Source organism: Chiloscyllium plagiosum, unplaced genomic scaffold (assembly GCF_037043375.1).
Source record: "Chiloscyllium plagiosum isolate Xiang-an unplaced genomic scaffold, Cpla_swu_hap1 HiC_scaffold_33, whole genome shotgun sequence".
NCBI classification, from domain to species: domain Eukaryota; kingdom Metazoa; phylum Chordata; class Chondrichthyes; order Orectolobiformes; family Hemiscylliidae; genus Chiloscyllium; species Chiloscyllium plagiosum.
This window is the reverse complement of record NW_028270171.1, coordinates 25,397,852-25,413,664: the sequence shown is the minus strand read 5'-3', so window position 1 is coordinate 25,413,664 and position 15,813 is coordinate 25,397,852. Positions and strand designations below refer to the sequence as shown.

Here is a 15,813-nt window from a genome sequence, read left to right as displayed (position 1 = left end):
GTCTGCACTTGATCTAGAACCATAGCAATAGAATTGTTTCTTAAATGCCCTTTGGGCAATTAGAGATGACCAAAAATTGCTGGCCTAGCTAGTGAGGCTCATAACTTGTGACTTTTTTTAAAAAACGTCATAGCAAAACCAATGGGCATCAATTACCACTCATCAATGAATGGTGAGAACGCTCAGTTAAATATGTTTCACAGACTATTTAAGTCATTCAAAAGAACAACATTGAAGCTATCAATTAAGGTGCTCAATGTGTTTTAGATTCCACTGTATTGTCTTGAAGCTGTCAGTCCTGCCATACTGAAAACAATTAAAGTATTTGGCTAAATCATTCCAGATTCATGAGATTAGGACGTAAGCATTAATTTGTAAAATATATCACTTCTCTAATAGGTCCTATGGACACATTAATAACTTGTTACTACTTAGTAAGGGCCATGCAAGCTCTACCTGGACTGTCTTGGTCAGTGTACTAACATGTTAATAACCTGATTACAGGTCATCAGTTTATTCTCTAACACGTCATTACATCACACATGTCCCATGTCACCTTATCACATAACCAGTAGCTTAGCATTATGCTTCTTCCTTGATATGTTCAAATAACACCAACTATGGAACCATCATGGGAATTACCGGTTGTCAAGTAAGATGCGTTTGTAGATATCAATAGCCTCCTGGTAATGGGAACGCATGTAGTGGATTGAAGCTAGACTGAGTTGATCTTCGGTGATGTCCTGTAGATTCTGGTGGTAGTTCATCAACCGCTTCTCGTCACTGAACTATCACAAAACATTTGGAATTCTATTATAGATTAAAATAAAGGCAGCGTGAATAGAAACGAGGGAAACAAACAGAACAGTGAGGGCACCACGAAAAGGAAAGACTTAGCAAAAAGAATGTGAAAGAGGAGTTGGGAGGTCATGTTGCAGCTGTACAGGACATTGGTTAGGCCACTGTTGGAATATTGCGTGCAATTCTGGTCTCCTTCCTATCGGAAAGATGTTGTGAAACTTGAAAGGGTTCAGAAAAGATTTATAAGGATGTTGCCAGGGTTGGAGGATTTGAGCTATAAGGAGAGGCTGAACAGGCTGGGGCTGTTTTCCCTGGAGCGTCCGAGGCTGAGGGGTGACCTTATAGAGGTTTACAAAATTATGAGGGGCATGAACAGGATAAATAGGCAAAGTCCTTTCCCTGGGATCGGGGAGTCCAGAACTAGAGGGCATAGGTTTAGGGTGAGAGGGGAAAGATATAAAAGAGACCTAAGGGGCAACTTTTTCATGCAGACGGTGGTGCTTGTATGGATTGAGCTGCCAGAGGAAGTGGTGGAGGATGGTACAATTGCAACATTTAAGAGGCATCTGGATGGGTATATGAATAGGAAGGGTTTGGAAGGATATGGGCTGGGTGCTGGCAGGTGGGACTAGATTGGGTTGGGATATCTGGTCGGCATGGACGAGTTGGATCGAAGGGTCTGTTTCCATGCTGTACATCTCTATGACTCTATAAATAAAATGGAACAAGAGCAAAAGATAGAAGAACAAAAGAAGTAAGTTCCCCATTTCAAGAGAGATTAACAGAAAAACACATAAAACAAGTGCGATAGCAATATGAAATAGAGAGAGGGAGAAGGGGGTCAAGGGCACAAAACAATAAAAATGTGTTAAAGGAAGAAAGGAGTGTAAGTACAAAGAGACTAAAGACCAAATTTATCTGTAAAACAATCAGAAATAAATACATAATGTAAAATAATAACTAGCATTTCTATAACAATGTTTACATCCTAAGCGTACCTCACAGAAGCATTTTCAAAAGTTGACAGAGAACCAAATAGAAATATATTCAGATCAAAGATCAAAAGCTTGACTGAAGATGTTAGCTTAAAGAGTGACTCAAAAGACAGAAAGGGAGTAAGGTGATGTGAAAAGTTTTCACTTGAAAACTCCAGAGCTTAGGACCCAGGCAGCTGAAGGCACAGTTGCCAATGATGAAGTGATTAAATGCTCAAAAGGCCAGAATTGTGGGGGGGGGTTCACATCCGTTGCAGCACTAAATGACAAGAGATGGGTATGGATGAAGGTTAGGACTGAAGTTGTCTGGTGATTTTGGAAGAACTTGACAATAGTAATGAGAATTTTAAACCTGAGGATGTTGCTTATTTGGGAGACGGTGTATGTCAGTGAGGAAAGAAAGAAACAGTGAGTGGGACTTTATGCCACTGACCATAGGTTTTGGGTGACCTCAAGTTCAGGAACAATAGAAAATGAGGTCTGGTCAGGAGTGCTTTGGAAGCTAGTGGTAACAAAAGTTTTTTTTTAATATTAACTATTGCATATTAAACAACTTGAGGAGTTTACCTTGTGAGCCAGGTGAAACAATAGGCGATTCTGCAATCGACTTTTAGGAGCTGAAAACAGAAGGAGTGGGCTTCAATTTCTAGTTATTGAAAATTTTGTTCCTTTTGCTTCTAAATTTTTAAGCAATAAGTGCACAGCATATCTGAATCTGGACTGCACTGCCTGGAAATGCGAAGGAGGGTTCAATTAAGTGTGACGATGTAGTCCCTTTAACAAGATTATTTTGTCCTTTTTTTCCAAAGGAGGTCGTAAAGGCAGAGGGGCTGAAATGTCTGAGCTAGAACCTAGTTTAACAATGGCAGAGGGAAGTGGTCAATTCCCTCAGTTCAGGTTTTTTCTAGTTTCTTTTAGCTGTAACAGTGAGAAGCTGCCTCAGTGCAGGAAAGCGCCAAGCTTCAGCAGCTGGTTCCTGACAGGCATTTTCTCAGAAATATTTTTGGAATTTGTTTCCTCAGGTCTGTAAGAACCTGTGTTTGAATTTACCTTTTGCTAAGGGACATGTTTATGGGATGTTGCGGGAATTGGAACAGCTCCTTAGTTAAGTTGCTATATTGAGTCGGTTGGAGTTTCAAATTAAGTTATTCTAAATTCCTGTTTTTTTTTTGTTCGTGTTTGAACTGTAGTGTTTAAATAAATTCTGTTTTGCTTAAAGTCGAGTGGTTTGACCAGCTGCATCACTCCTGGATTATCCACTTCACATCTGCCTTTAAAGTAAGAAAAAAATTAGGGTCTAGGCTACCTTCTTGAAATATTTTGAGGGGGGTCTGGCCTGGTCTGTAACACAAGGCATTCATGAGAGAATTTGATGATCATTTGAACAGAAGTAAAGTGTAGGGTCACAGGAAACAAAATTATACTAACTGGATGGGTAGATGAATAGAAAGGGTTTGGAGGGATATGGAACAGGTGCTGGCAAGTGGGACTAGATTAGGTTGGGATATCTAATCTGCATGGACAAGTTTGACCGAAGAGTTTGTTTCCATGCTGTACGACTCTATGACTCTCTCAGAGGGCTATTCTATTAGCATTACTTCCCCGTGGCTCTACAATGTTTTTTCTAAAAGGAATCGAGATCCCTTTCAAAGTTACTATCGAATGTGTCGCCATAATACTTTAAGGTTAAGTTTTCCAGAACTTCATAACTCACATTAAAGTCTTCCCTCATCTCCCTTGTAGTGTTTGATAATCATTTCAGCTGTTGATACATCTATCAGTTGAGTTTCAATCATCTGGTATCTAATTCATTAAAATCCCTTATATAAAATGTTCACTTAAACTTTTCCACTCCAAGGTGTCACCTTTCATTGCTGCCTCCTCTGCCTCCTTGTACATCCCCAGAAAGAAGTAAGTACATGCTAGGTTCACCCAAACATCAGGGTGACAGTCTTCATTCTTTGTCAGGGCTTCATATTCCTAAAACATGCAAATAGAGAAATATAATAAATCACATGTAGCTGAGACAATCATATCCTTCTGCACAATCCAACAGAATTAACTATGTCTATTTAACAATGCCACATTATCTTTGCAACAAGATAACAGCCTTCAACTCACTTAAAGAAAGATATAATTTCATGTACAGTTCTCATCACGTCTCAGACACCAGTACGTCCATGTGTTAAATGATAATCTGCGCTCACTTAATCAAAAGAAAGCACATTTCTGTAAATCAACTAATAATGCATTCTGCAATTGGTCAAGGCAAGAAGCCATGTTAATTATACATGACATCCAGCCACCAGGGACCAAACAAGAATAGATTGGGGGACTGGATATCGATTTATGGAAAACATTTTCACTCTATTTGCCAATGATAAATGGTAAAGTAAAAGCAAAAGCAGGATAATGCAGATGCTGAAACAAAAATAAAAAAAGGATGACATATTCAGCAGATCTGACAACTCTGTGGAGAACAAAAAGGGTTAACCCTTAAAAATTACAAGCTTTTCTTGGTTTAGATACTCCAGTCTCCAGATAGAAGTTCAGACATGCCTTATACATGTGTGTGGCAACACATTGGACATCCCAGTGCACTGGCCACACAATTATTGCCTGGGAAGTTTAAATTCCAATGGGAAATTATAGAATATCAATTTCTCCAAAAGGTTCTCAACTTGAATTAGAGTCGGACAATTCAAAGGATTACAATTTACTTACCTGAACAGTTAGCCAGGAAAAATGAAAAGGATTAAAACCTACTCTAGTACCCAACTAATTATAAAACAGAAGCTCTCAATCGCTCTCATTGACCCAACTTCCAGCTTAAACAACTGACCCTATTATTCTATCTTCCCCATGGACACACAACAAAGGATACTTGACAGACCATCCCATTATCCCTGAAGACATCTGACTGATCCCCAAAAACACCCGACCAAACAGCCCTGCCCCCAGATACCCCCCCACCAACAGATGCCTTACCTCTACAACTTCTCTCCCATTACTCGCAGATAGCTGAAACCACCATCCCTCTCGAGATGCCTGCCCCACCCCGCCCTCTCACCTGCTTATCTGCCATGTATACCCCCTCACTGAGTTGCCACCTTACCCCCTCAACCAGCAGGCATACTATCCACTCGCTCACCCAAATCCTACTTTCTTACCCAAACACGTGCCCACCCAATTTCCATTCCCATTTACTTAACACACTTACCTTCTCTCAGTAGCTTTTGAAGTAGCCCTGGGATCTTTAACCATTTTGGAACATGGCAGCTATTACCCTGAAAAAGGGACACTGATTCTGCGATGACTCATTCTGATGCTAACTGCATCTGTTGTAATAGATCCTGCATTAGAAGTTTGGCTAGTAAAACCTGGAACTAAGTGTTCTATTTTTTCTCTGATCTAGGTCAGAAATAGGGATTCAACCAGATCAAAAGATTCAGGGCTCCATTTCTCTCTCCAGAGGTAGGGTCAGAGTATTTACTGTTAATCAAATCCAAACATGCTGCAAGGAAAAGAATGGGGAATGTTATGTACTAGTGAGGTGGACACTGAGTTAATCCCATGATGGTGACAGTCCACAGATTTAGACATGCACTTGTCTTCAAAGTCCTGTTGCTCAGCAAAAGGAGTTCCAATTGCTGTTCAGCTGTAAAATAAAATCCTACAGTCCAATTTCTGACACACTATGCACAATATAGTGACAAAAGGCTTTTGCCCAAAACGTCGATTTTCTTGCTGCCTGATCTTCTGTGCTTTTCCAGCACCACACTCTCAACAATATAGTGACAGTTAGGTTGGACAAGATTTAATTGCTGCAGATTTTACACAGTTAAAAAGTGAGAAGCTGCATTAATTTGCTTGAGAAGGTGGTGGTAGACTGCCATCCCCGATCACTGCAGTCCTTGTACTGCAGGTAGATCCACAATGCCATTTGGAAGGGAATTCCAGGATTTTGACCCAGCGACAATGAAGGAACAGTAATATATTTCCAAGTCAGGGTGGTGAGTGATTTGGAGGGGAACTTGGTGGTGGTGTTCCCATGTACCTGCTGCCCTTGTCCTTTTAAATGGTAGTGGTTGAGAATTTGGAAGGTGCTGCCTAAGGAGCCTTGGTGAATTTTGGCAGTGCATCTTGTAGATGGTACACACTGCTGCTACTGAAGCGGTTGTGGAGTGACTAAATGTTTGTGGATGTTGTGGTAGTGAAGTGCACTGCTTCATCCTCGATGGTGTCAAGCTTCTTGTATATTGGTGGAGCTGTGCTCATCGAGGCAAGTGGACAGAATCTTCAAGTTGTACTTGGAAGATGATAGACAGGCCTTGGGAAGTCAGGAAATGAGTTACTTGCTGCAGTATTCCTAGCCTCTGACCTACTATGTTTATACGGCTAGTCCAGTTCAATTTCTGGTCAACGGTAACCACAAATATGTTGATATCCTGGGAGATTCAGAGAAGGTAACATCAAATGTCAAAGAGTGATGATTAGATTGGCTCTTATTAGAGGTCATCATTGACAGGCATATTGTGAAACAAGACTGTTACTTGCCACTTATGAGCCCTTGCCTGGATATTATTCAGGTCTTGTTCAATTTGGACATGGACTACTTTAGCATCTGAGGTGTCACAAATAGTGCTGATCATTATGCAATCATCAATAGATATCCCCAGCCCTGACCTTATAATATGGGAAGGTCTGCAGTCTGAAGATAGTCAGGCCTAGGGCATTACCCTGATAAAATCCTTCAGAGATTTCCTGGATCTGAGATGTCTGAGCTCCAACAACCACAACCATCTTCATGTTTGCTAGATACAATTCTAACCAGTAGTGAATTTCTTTCTGATTCTTATTGACTCCAGTTTTCCAGTATTAAAGCATTTTAATATATCGGCTATGAGGTCTTTCTGATACGTGGAAAACATTTAAAATGTCAAAGTTTTTTCAAGTTTTCCCCTACCTCCATGGCCCTCCTATAATCTCCAAGGTGGAATGCACAGTATCCCATCCACAAGTCAACGTCTTCCTCATTCTCCCCCACATGCCGCTTGAACTGAAATAGAAAATGAACAGTCACAGAGAAGAGATCTTCCCACCAGTTGAAATGAAAGGAGCTACAGCTCTCAGCAATCATGGATTCATTATCTTAATGGGGAGAGACTTTGGGTGCTCTAGTGCAGGGAGATCTGGGTGTCCTCATTCATGAGTCCCAGAAAACTGGCATTCAGGTACAGCAGATAATAAAGAAAGCAAATGGAATGTTGGCTTTTATAGCTAAGGGAACAGAATATTAAAGTAAGAAAGTATTGTTGCAACTATACAAGGTATTGGTGAGACCGCACCTGGAGTATTATGCAGTTTTAGCCCTCTTATTTGAGCAAAGATGTAGTGGCATTGGAGGCAGTTCAGAGGAGTTCACTAGATAGATCCCAGAGATTAAGGGTTTGTCAAATGAGGAGAGATTGAGCTAAACTCTCTGAAGTTTAAAAGAATGAGGGGAGATCAAATGGAGATATTCAAAATGATAAAAGGTCTGGATAAAATAGACATGGACCAGATATTTCCTCTTGTGGGGCATTCTAGGACAAGTCTTAGAATAAGGGGTAGCACTTTTAAAACAGAGTTCAGGAGAAACTATTTCTTCCAGAGTGTTGCGTATCTGTGGAATTTGCTAACCTGAAGTACGGTGAATGCTGTGTGAGTAAATTTAAGAAGGAGTTAGATTTTTAATTGGTAATGGGTTGAAGGTAAATGGAGAGAAGGCAGGAAAATGGGGATGAGGAGTATATCAGCCATGATCGAATGGGGGATTGTCTCAATGGGCTGAATGGCCTAACTGTGTTCCTATATCTTATGAGGTTATGCTGCGTATACAGCACTGTGCCAAGTTTAAACGCAAAGGAATGGAATTAAATCATTCAGACCCCCAGACCCATATAACCTGCCTTAATTTTATAATCTTTAACACCCTTGCCCAAAAAAAATCAATATGGCTATCAACTGATCTGCAGCCTCAATAGCTTTTTAAGGAGGGAGAATTTCCGATTCCCAGCACCCTTTGTGAGAAGACATGCTCATTGACATTACTCCTAGACAACCAAGCTCTATTTAAAAGTTTGGGGTTCCTCCCACCAGAAAATACAATTTCATCCTATCTATGCATTTAACTCCTTTAATCATGGGACCCACAACATTTATATCACCCCTTAATCTCTTTTACTCCCGTGAATACAAGTTTGTTACCTACAATCTGGTCTTAATTTAAGCCTTAAAATTACAACATTGTTCTGGTGAATGTGTCACATGTCCATTCCTTCTTGCGGTACAGTGCTCAGATGAGAGATCAGTATCCCAGATGGTCTTAGGTTACAGAAGATGTAAATGGACTGGTCAGATGGCCAGCTCAGTGGCAGATAGAATTTCACTGAAAAGTGAGAGTTGATGCACTTTGGAAAAAGTAACAAAATAAGACATTGATAGCAGGACACTAGAAAGCTCAGAGGAACAGAGAGATCTTGGGATGCTTGTCCACAGATCCCTAAAAGCAGCAAGACAGGTTAATAGGGCAGTTAAGAATGCATATGAGACATTTGCCTTTATTAATCATGGCATTATAAGAGCAGGGAGGTTGTGTACAGAACTTGGATTAGTTTTAGTTAAAGGGCCAGTAACAGGGGGCATAATTTTAAGGTGAATGCAGGAAGTTTAAAAGTGGTTTGGAGCAACGTTTCGTTCCACCCAGAGGGTAGTGGGAATTCGGAACACACTGCGGAGGGTGATAGAAACAGGAAACCTCACATTCTTTGCGACATATATGGATAAAACCTGATAACGTTAGAGGCAATAAGCCAAATGCCGGAAAATGTGTCTAGTGTAGATTTAGAGTAGTTTTGTCATTGCAGACCAGATGGGCCACAGGACCTCATTAATATAGAAATCTATGATTCTATAGGAGAGAATGAGAGCTCTGTACAACTAAAAGATTTCTTTCACCCTTTGTACAGCAGTCACCTTTAGATAGACCAATATTCCATTAGCCACTTATGTTCGAACTTGTATCCGTGTAGTCAGTATATGCCCATGGAAAATGGCCATTTGTATTTGATTCCCCAAATGTTTGGACAAATTTGTAGTTTCTGGCTTTTCTCAACTTGAAAAATGCTCTGACCTATCTTTTTTAGATCCAAAGTGGATTACACTACCAATGATACATTACGTGCACATACACTCTTTAAGGTCAGAAGGGTAGCTGCAAATCCACTCAGCATAAGAGGCAGCAATAGTGCAACCCTCCTGGCCTGAGAGAATTAGTATCACATTAAAGGATCAGTTAACTAGATGACCAAGAGTTGTTCAAGGAATCACTGCACACAACACAATAGATGTGGCATTTCCTTTGTCAGAAACTGTGTGCAACTGTCAAAGAGCAGAAACAAAACCAGAAAATACTGGGCATACACAGCAAGTCAGGCAGCAACCTGATCTACTGAATGTTTCCAGCATTGTTTTGTGTTTTGGAAGAGTTAGATAAGATATACTGCTGCTCTCCACTTTTCATAAGGATTTGCATAATAAGTCTGTGGAATGGTTATAAACAGAAACCTTTCTATATATAGAGGAATTAATTCATATCTCTGATTGTTACCGTGTGCAAATAACTGATCAGTACTTCTAATACAATAGCAGATTTGACTTAAAACATGATTAATGGTTTTACAGGATCAGTGGTCTCCAAGCCAATGAAATATTACAGCTACACAGAGCTATTCACAACATGTATGACTCAAATCTGAGTTCCAGTGTAAGATGAAAAGGAAAAGTTCCTCTGGTTGTTACATATCAGCTGAATGTTAAATACAAGAAGAAAGTTTCCTCTAAGATATTTCTAACAAAGGGTTCTGGAACAACTAGAATTTCCACTCAAATCTGTGATCAGAAGGAAATTCTACTAAGCTTAAAACATTGCTCATACATAGGGAAAGAATTATTTGAACAAAATATGGACACATTCTTTCACATCTACAGGCTGAATACATACACCATCTTTTAAATAGTAAAGTCATCCATAGTAAAATTAAAATTATATATGTTGAGACAAAGGGGAGATAATAGGAGGACCAGAGAGCTTCCTTGTATGATTATTCAATGAGCTATGAACAAAGTGAGATTAATGGAAAACTGCAGAATTCTGACGGTTTATTTTATAGGTAAACAGAGGTTTCTGCAAGGTTGCAGAAACCTTCAGAAGTTCAGATGTTTAGGAATGTGACTTTTACAGTTTAACATGCATAAAAACCGATTTGCCTGGAATAATTCTGATTTATGGGAGTGCTCATAGAAAGGTTGAAGTTGTACACTGATTTTTTTGCTCATAGGGCATTCAAAAAAACTTTCAATTAAATACATTTTTTTGATGTTTTAATATAGGAAATGGGCCAACCAATGTGCACATATCAAGGCCCCACAGTTGTGAGGTAAATTACCATCAGCTTTGGGACAACAACAGAACTGCTGGAAAATCAGTAGGTGTGGAATGAAAGCAGAGTTAATGCTTTGAGTCAGTGACCCTTCTTCAGATTTCAGTTCTGCAATTCAGAAATTGTTGTTTTTTATTTCAGATTTCCAGCATCCACAGTTTTCTTTGGGGGGGATATTGATTTAGAACCATTGGGCAGAACATTAGGGAAACTCTCTCACTTCTGTTAATCTAACATGAGAGGGTTGCCAGCTCCAATACTGCAAACCCCTTTGATTCTGCAGAGAAGTGCCAAACATTAGATGTTCACGTCTTTGGACTACGACTTGAATGGGGAGGTAATGGCCTTGTGGTATTATTGCTAGATTATTAATCCGGAGACCCAGATAACATTCTGAGTTCGAATCTCACCATGGCAGGAATTAAGCATATAATGATGACCATGAAACCATTGTCCATTGCCAGGAAAAATTCAACTGGTTCATGAATGTCCTTCAGGGAAGGAAATCTGTTGTCTTTACCTGGTCTTGCCTACAAGTAATGTTTTATGTTGATTCCTGAAGAAGGGCCTGTGCCCGAAACGTCGAATCTCCTGTTCCCTGGATGCTGCCTGACCTGCTGTGCTGTTCCAGCAATAAAGTTTCAACTTTGATCTCCAGCATCTGCAGACCTCACTTTCTCCTACAAGTAATGCCAGACCCATACAACTGTGGTTGACTCTTAATTGCCCTCTGGGCAAATATGATGAGTACTAAATGCTGGCCTAGCCAGCAATACCCACACCCCATGAATAAATAAAAAATAAGTTACCTCTAACTTGGAGGAGAAAAGCACTGCCAACTGAATTAAGGCGGAGGTCAATGAATCTCTTACTTTTCATTTGCTTTATAACTATGAACGAAGGTTACTTTTTCACTCAAAGGAATATTGCAGTGGAAGGACAAAATGCCTAATCTGAACATTCGGTTTTACCTCCAGCAATGTCAGGGCCCCTGAGTAGTCTCTACTGGCCAGATATTCCTCCAGCTTCGGAATCTTTTTCCCCTTTTTCTTCTTTTTATCCATCTGCAGCGTTTCCCCACCAACAGCAGGTTTTGCACGTGACAGCATCTGGTCAGAAAAGAAAGTACTGATACTCACTCCAGAAGGTTTTGGCTTGAATATTAACACAAACCTTATAATGGTCTCTGACCAACTGTATAATTGAGATTACAGCCACCAGAGACAAACAAAAGCAGATAGAACAGCAAACATCTCCTTGGTAAAGGACTTAGTTTTAAAATTAGCTTTGGCTCCCAACTTTACTCTCATATGTTTCACAGGACTCCATTTCTGCAGATAATCAGCAACCAGGCTAACTCGATGTCAGATTGGGTTCTAAGTGACCATTCTTCCTTGCAGCATGATTAGTGAATTCCTGTGGATTACAGAGATGCCAGCCCCTGCTCTCACCCAAACAAACACTCAACTGTATTCTCCAGTGAAAATCAAATTAAGAATGGAACTCAGGATCCCTCATTACTTCCATTCCCCAGTGTCTACTTAAAAAATGAAAGTCTGAGATGTTTGTTCTTTCACCACTTTGGTTTAACAAAAATTGAGAATTGGATTATTACCTGAAGAGGAAAAATAAGGCAGGGAATTGTGACTTATCATGTTTCTCTTGCAGAGAATCAACATTAATGATGGGTTGAATAGCTCCTCTGTAATCCATTTCATGATTCTATGGAAAACTTTATCAGGAATCTTCTTGATTCCTGGTACATTATCAATATCCTAGGAATCATCATTGACCAGAAACAACTAGAACAGCCATATAAATATTGTGGCTACAAGAGCACATCAGAAGCTAAGCATTTCATGATGAGTAACACATTTCCAGTCTCCCCAGTGTTGATCTGTCATCTAAAGGCACAAGTAAAGAGAGTGATGGAATTCTCTCCATTTGCCAGGATGAGTGCTGTTCTGAAAGCACACAATAATTCAGCACCATTCAGACAAAGCTGGCTTGATAAGCACCCCGTTGCAGTGGCAGTACAGTGTACAGAAGTCACCAAGACTTCTTCAAATCACTTTCCAAACGCACAATTTCCATTTCCAGAAGAACAAGGGTGGCAGATAGATGGAGACACTACCACTTGCAAGTTTCCCTCCAAGTCACACATTGTCCTGACTTCAAATTATATTGCCATTCTTTCACTGTCACTGGGTCAAAACCCTGGATCTCCCTTCCTAGCAACACTGTGGATGCATCTACAACACATGGACTACAGTTGTTCAAGGTGGCAGTTCACCACCGCCACTACCTTCTCAAGAGCAACTAGGGATGAATATCAAAGACTGGCCCAGCCAGGAATTCCAGTGTCCTGTGAATCAACAAAACTATAACATTCTGGGTATTCATATGTTGAAGTGATATTTCTAAACCATCTCTAAAGACACAGTGTGCAAAAACAGGAAATAGCTAGGATGGAAAATGTGGGTATCATAATATAGCAAAGCAAAGTAAGTCTAAATTTCAGTGGTCTCATAGGAATGTACAGACATTTGTCAACTATTGCACTTAGATACTGATCTGGATCTTGCTGAACAAAGATTTCCCAAACCCATGCTGCTATGTATTTCTTTCAGGATACAACACATCTTTCACAGAAATATGCAATGCAGTATATCTTAAAGAAACTCTGACAGAGCAGAGTCAGAAGATAGGAAACATCTTTTGTTTTTAAAACAGCACTATGAGTTGATAAGTTTAAAGGTCCAGTCGTGTGAGTGAGTGAGTAACATAAGTTGGCAGGTGAGGTGAGGTGAGTAGATAGTTGAGCTGAGACAGTTTGGAAAGGGGTAGTTGGATCAGATGGAGGCAGTAGTTAGTTGGTAATCATGTCAGGTTACAGTCAGGAGGGGAAGTTAAACAGGTATTGGGCTAGGTTCAACCTATCTAATATTTCCTGGGTAACTATACAGGCAATATCAGGCTTTTATGGTACAATTGCGATTTGTCACATTTCTGGGGCAGGTAGAACTTGAACCTAGGTCTTCTGGCCCAGATGTAGGGGTAGTACCACTGTGCCACAAAACCTGCTTGTTTGTTCTCCCACGATACTCCATGCAATTGCCAAACAACTGTAACTGCCCTAGTGTGCTATACAACTTATCAGAGAGCTAAAGGCAATAATAACTTAATAACTTTAGAAATGTTTTAAATATTTCTTTGATGCATTTATTTTGAATTAAACATTTGTCCAGCCACATTTAACAAAGGCATCGTACACTACATACTGCACTTCAGTTAAGCAATAACCATATTCCAAGTCGAGACTTTAAAAGGTCGGATATTCAGGATCTCATCCATGGACTTAGTCTTCTTCAGGGTCATCGTATCGTTTGTGACTAAGATACTGATTGAACGACTTTATAACGGGCCTTCCGGTTCCCTGAAAATCCCGCGATTGATGCCCGGCCTCGGATTTCCCAAAGCCACTCTCTCTTCGATGGAGAGTGCCTGGGCCTCCCTCAGACCCTTCCCAGACCAGGCGCAGAGTTTTGAACGGCGGGGATCAGGGACAGGAACTCACGGTTGAAACGGAGCTGCGGGTGCGGGGCGATCCCATGAACTCACCATTTTGTCGCTTCTTCCAACTCCAAGAAAACTAACCGCCCGCTATTGCCGTGATAGCAACGAAGCCCCGCCTCCCCGCGGCTATCATAGCAACCGAATCCCGTCTCCCTCCGGGCTGTCATGGCAACAAAGGGTCACCACCCCAAATCCGGTCGCAGCGACACAGCCCCGCCTCCCCATGGGGTTGTCATGGCAACAAAGGCCCGCGCCTCGAAATCCGGGGGCAGCGACAAAGCCCCGCCTCCCCATGGGGTTGTCATGGCAACAAAGGCCCGCGCCTCGAAATCCGGGGGCAGCGACAAAGCCCCGCCTCCCCATGGGGTTGCCGTGGCAACAAAGGCCCGCGTCTCCAAATCCTGTCGCAGCGACACAGCCCCGCCACCGGATCCTCCCGACATCTTAAGACATATGTTAATAGAACCTAGTAATTAAATCAGAAATGCCTTTGGATTAGTTGTAACTCTCGAGAAACTCAAACCCCAATGTTTATTTCCTCAGTATGCCGAAAAACTGTGGATCTGAGCTGCTTCAGTAACTCTGCATATACTAAAGATTTTTTTGTGAATAAAGTATAATTTTGCAAAAATAACTTAGGCACTTTAATGTTCTCAATGCATTTCACAACAGCATTATAACACAAGGTAAGTACTGTATATAAATTAGCTTGAAGGTTTGTTTTCAGACGTTTCGTCAACATACTAGGTAACATCATCAGTGAGTCTCCAGTGAAGCGCGGGTGTTATGTCACACCTCTCCATTTATAGTTCTTGGTTTCTTAAAGTGGGGAGATGTCACTTATGGTTTTTTTGAAGGTAAATAGGGTCAAAATCAATGTGTTTATTGATGGAGTTCTGGTTTGAATGCCATGCTTTAAGAATTCGCGTGCGTGTATTTGTTTCGCCTGTCCTAGGATGTGTGTGTTGACCCAGTCAAAGTAGTGTCCTTCTTAGTCTATATGTATGGAAACTAGTGATAGTGGGTCATGTCTTTTGGTGGCTACTTGGTGTTCATGTATCTTGGAGGAAAGATTCCTGCTAGTTTGACCGATATTTTTTACAGTTCTTGCATGGTATCTTGTAAATGTTGTTAGTTTTGTGAGAGGTATGTAATGTATGTGGCTGTTTAAGTGTGTTTAAGGTCTGCAGGCTACCATGATGCCAAAGGGTCTGAGTAGTAGGGAAGTCGTTTATGATATGTCTTTGATGTAAGGTAATGTGGCTATAGTTTTTGGTTGCGCTGTGTCTGCTTGTTTGGGTTTGTTTCTGAGGAATCGGCGTATTGTGTTTATTGTTGTAGACAGGGGAACCTCGATTATCTGAACATGACGTGTAGTCACTATTTCGTTCCGATAATTGATTATTCGTTTAATTTCCTCCTGAGGCTTGGAGTTTTTAAAGTCTGCTCCCCATTCAGGAGACTAGCAGCAGCACAAAGCACATGAGCCCCCACCCCCCAACCCCATGCAACACCACACCCACCTGCCACTGCCCCCAACCTCATCCAACACCGGCCCCCGCCTCCCCTGCCCCCAACCCCATCCAATATTGGCCCCCGCCTCTCCCTGCCCCCAACCCCATCCAACACCGGCCCCCGCCTCCCCCTGCCCCCAATGCTGTCCAACACTGCCCCCCACCTGCCCCCACCCCCAACGCCATCCAACACTGCCCCCCCACCTGCCCCCACCTCCAACGCCGTCCAACATTGCCTCCCACCTGCCCTAACCCCCAACGCTGTCCAACACTGTCGCCCCCAGCCCCGTCCAAACCGCCCCAATTGCCCCCACCCAACCCCACCAAACACCACCCCCGCTTGTCCCTGCCTCCAACCCCATCCAACACTGGCCCCTGCCTCCCCCCGCCCCCAATGCCGTCCAACACTGCCCCCCACCTGCCCCCACCCCCAACGCTATCCAA

The 15,813-nt window shown here is 41.6% G+C and overlaps 2 protein-coding genes across 4 annotated transcripts in view; one reads left to right on the top strand and one right to left on the bottom strand.

The window, feature by feature from the left end:
* ift56 (intraflagellar transport 56) overlaps positions 1-14,039 on the bottom strand; it is a 90,832-nt gene extending 76,793 nt beyond the window's left edge. For 2 of the 3 annotated variants that reach the window (XM_043679964.2, XM_087978381.1), the window contains exons 1-6: positions 13,901-14,039; positions 11,251-11,388; positions 6,763-6,855; positions 3,662-3,776; positions 2,364-2,413; positions 643-788 (exon numbers count right to left, since the gene is read on the bottom strand). In XM_043679964.2, the coding sequence (XP_043535899.1) occupies positions 643-788; positions 2,364-2,413; positions 3,662-3,776; positions 6,763-6,855; positions 11,251-11,388; positions 13,901-13,903 (545 nt within the window). In that variant the 5' untranslated portion in view covers positions 13,904-14,039. Of the gene's footprint in view, positions 1-642; positions 789-2,363; positions 2,414-3,661; positions 3,777-6,762; positions 6,856-11,250; positions 11,389-13,560 lie in introns of all 3 variants that reach the window. The other variant, XM_043679965.2, reaches the window with a different exon arrangement.
* Positions 14,040-14,163: 124 nt separating this feature from the next.
* Positions 14,164-15,813, top strand: part of LOC122542318 (guanylyl cyclase C-like) — a 193,643-nt gene continuing 191,993 nt past the window's right edge. The window contains exon 1 of the mRNA XM_043679963.2: positions 14,164-14,541. The gene's annotated coding sequence lies outside the window, so the exon portion shown is untranslated. The remainder of the gene's footprint in view (positions 14,542-15,813) is intronic.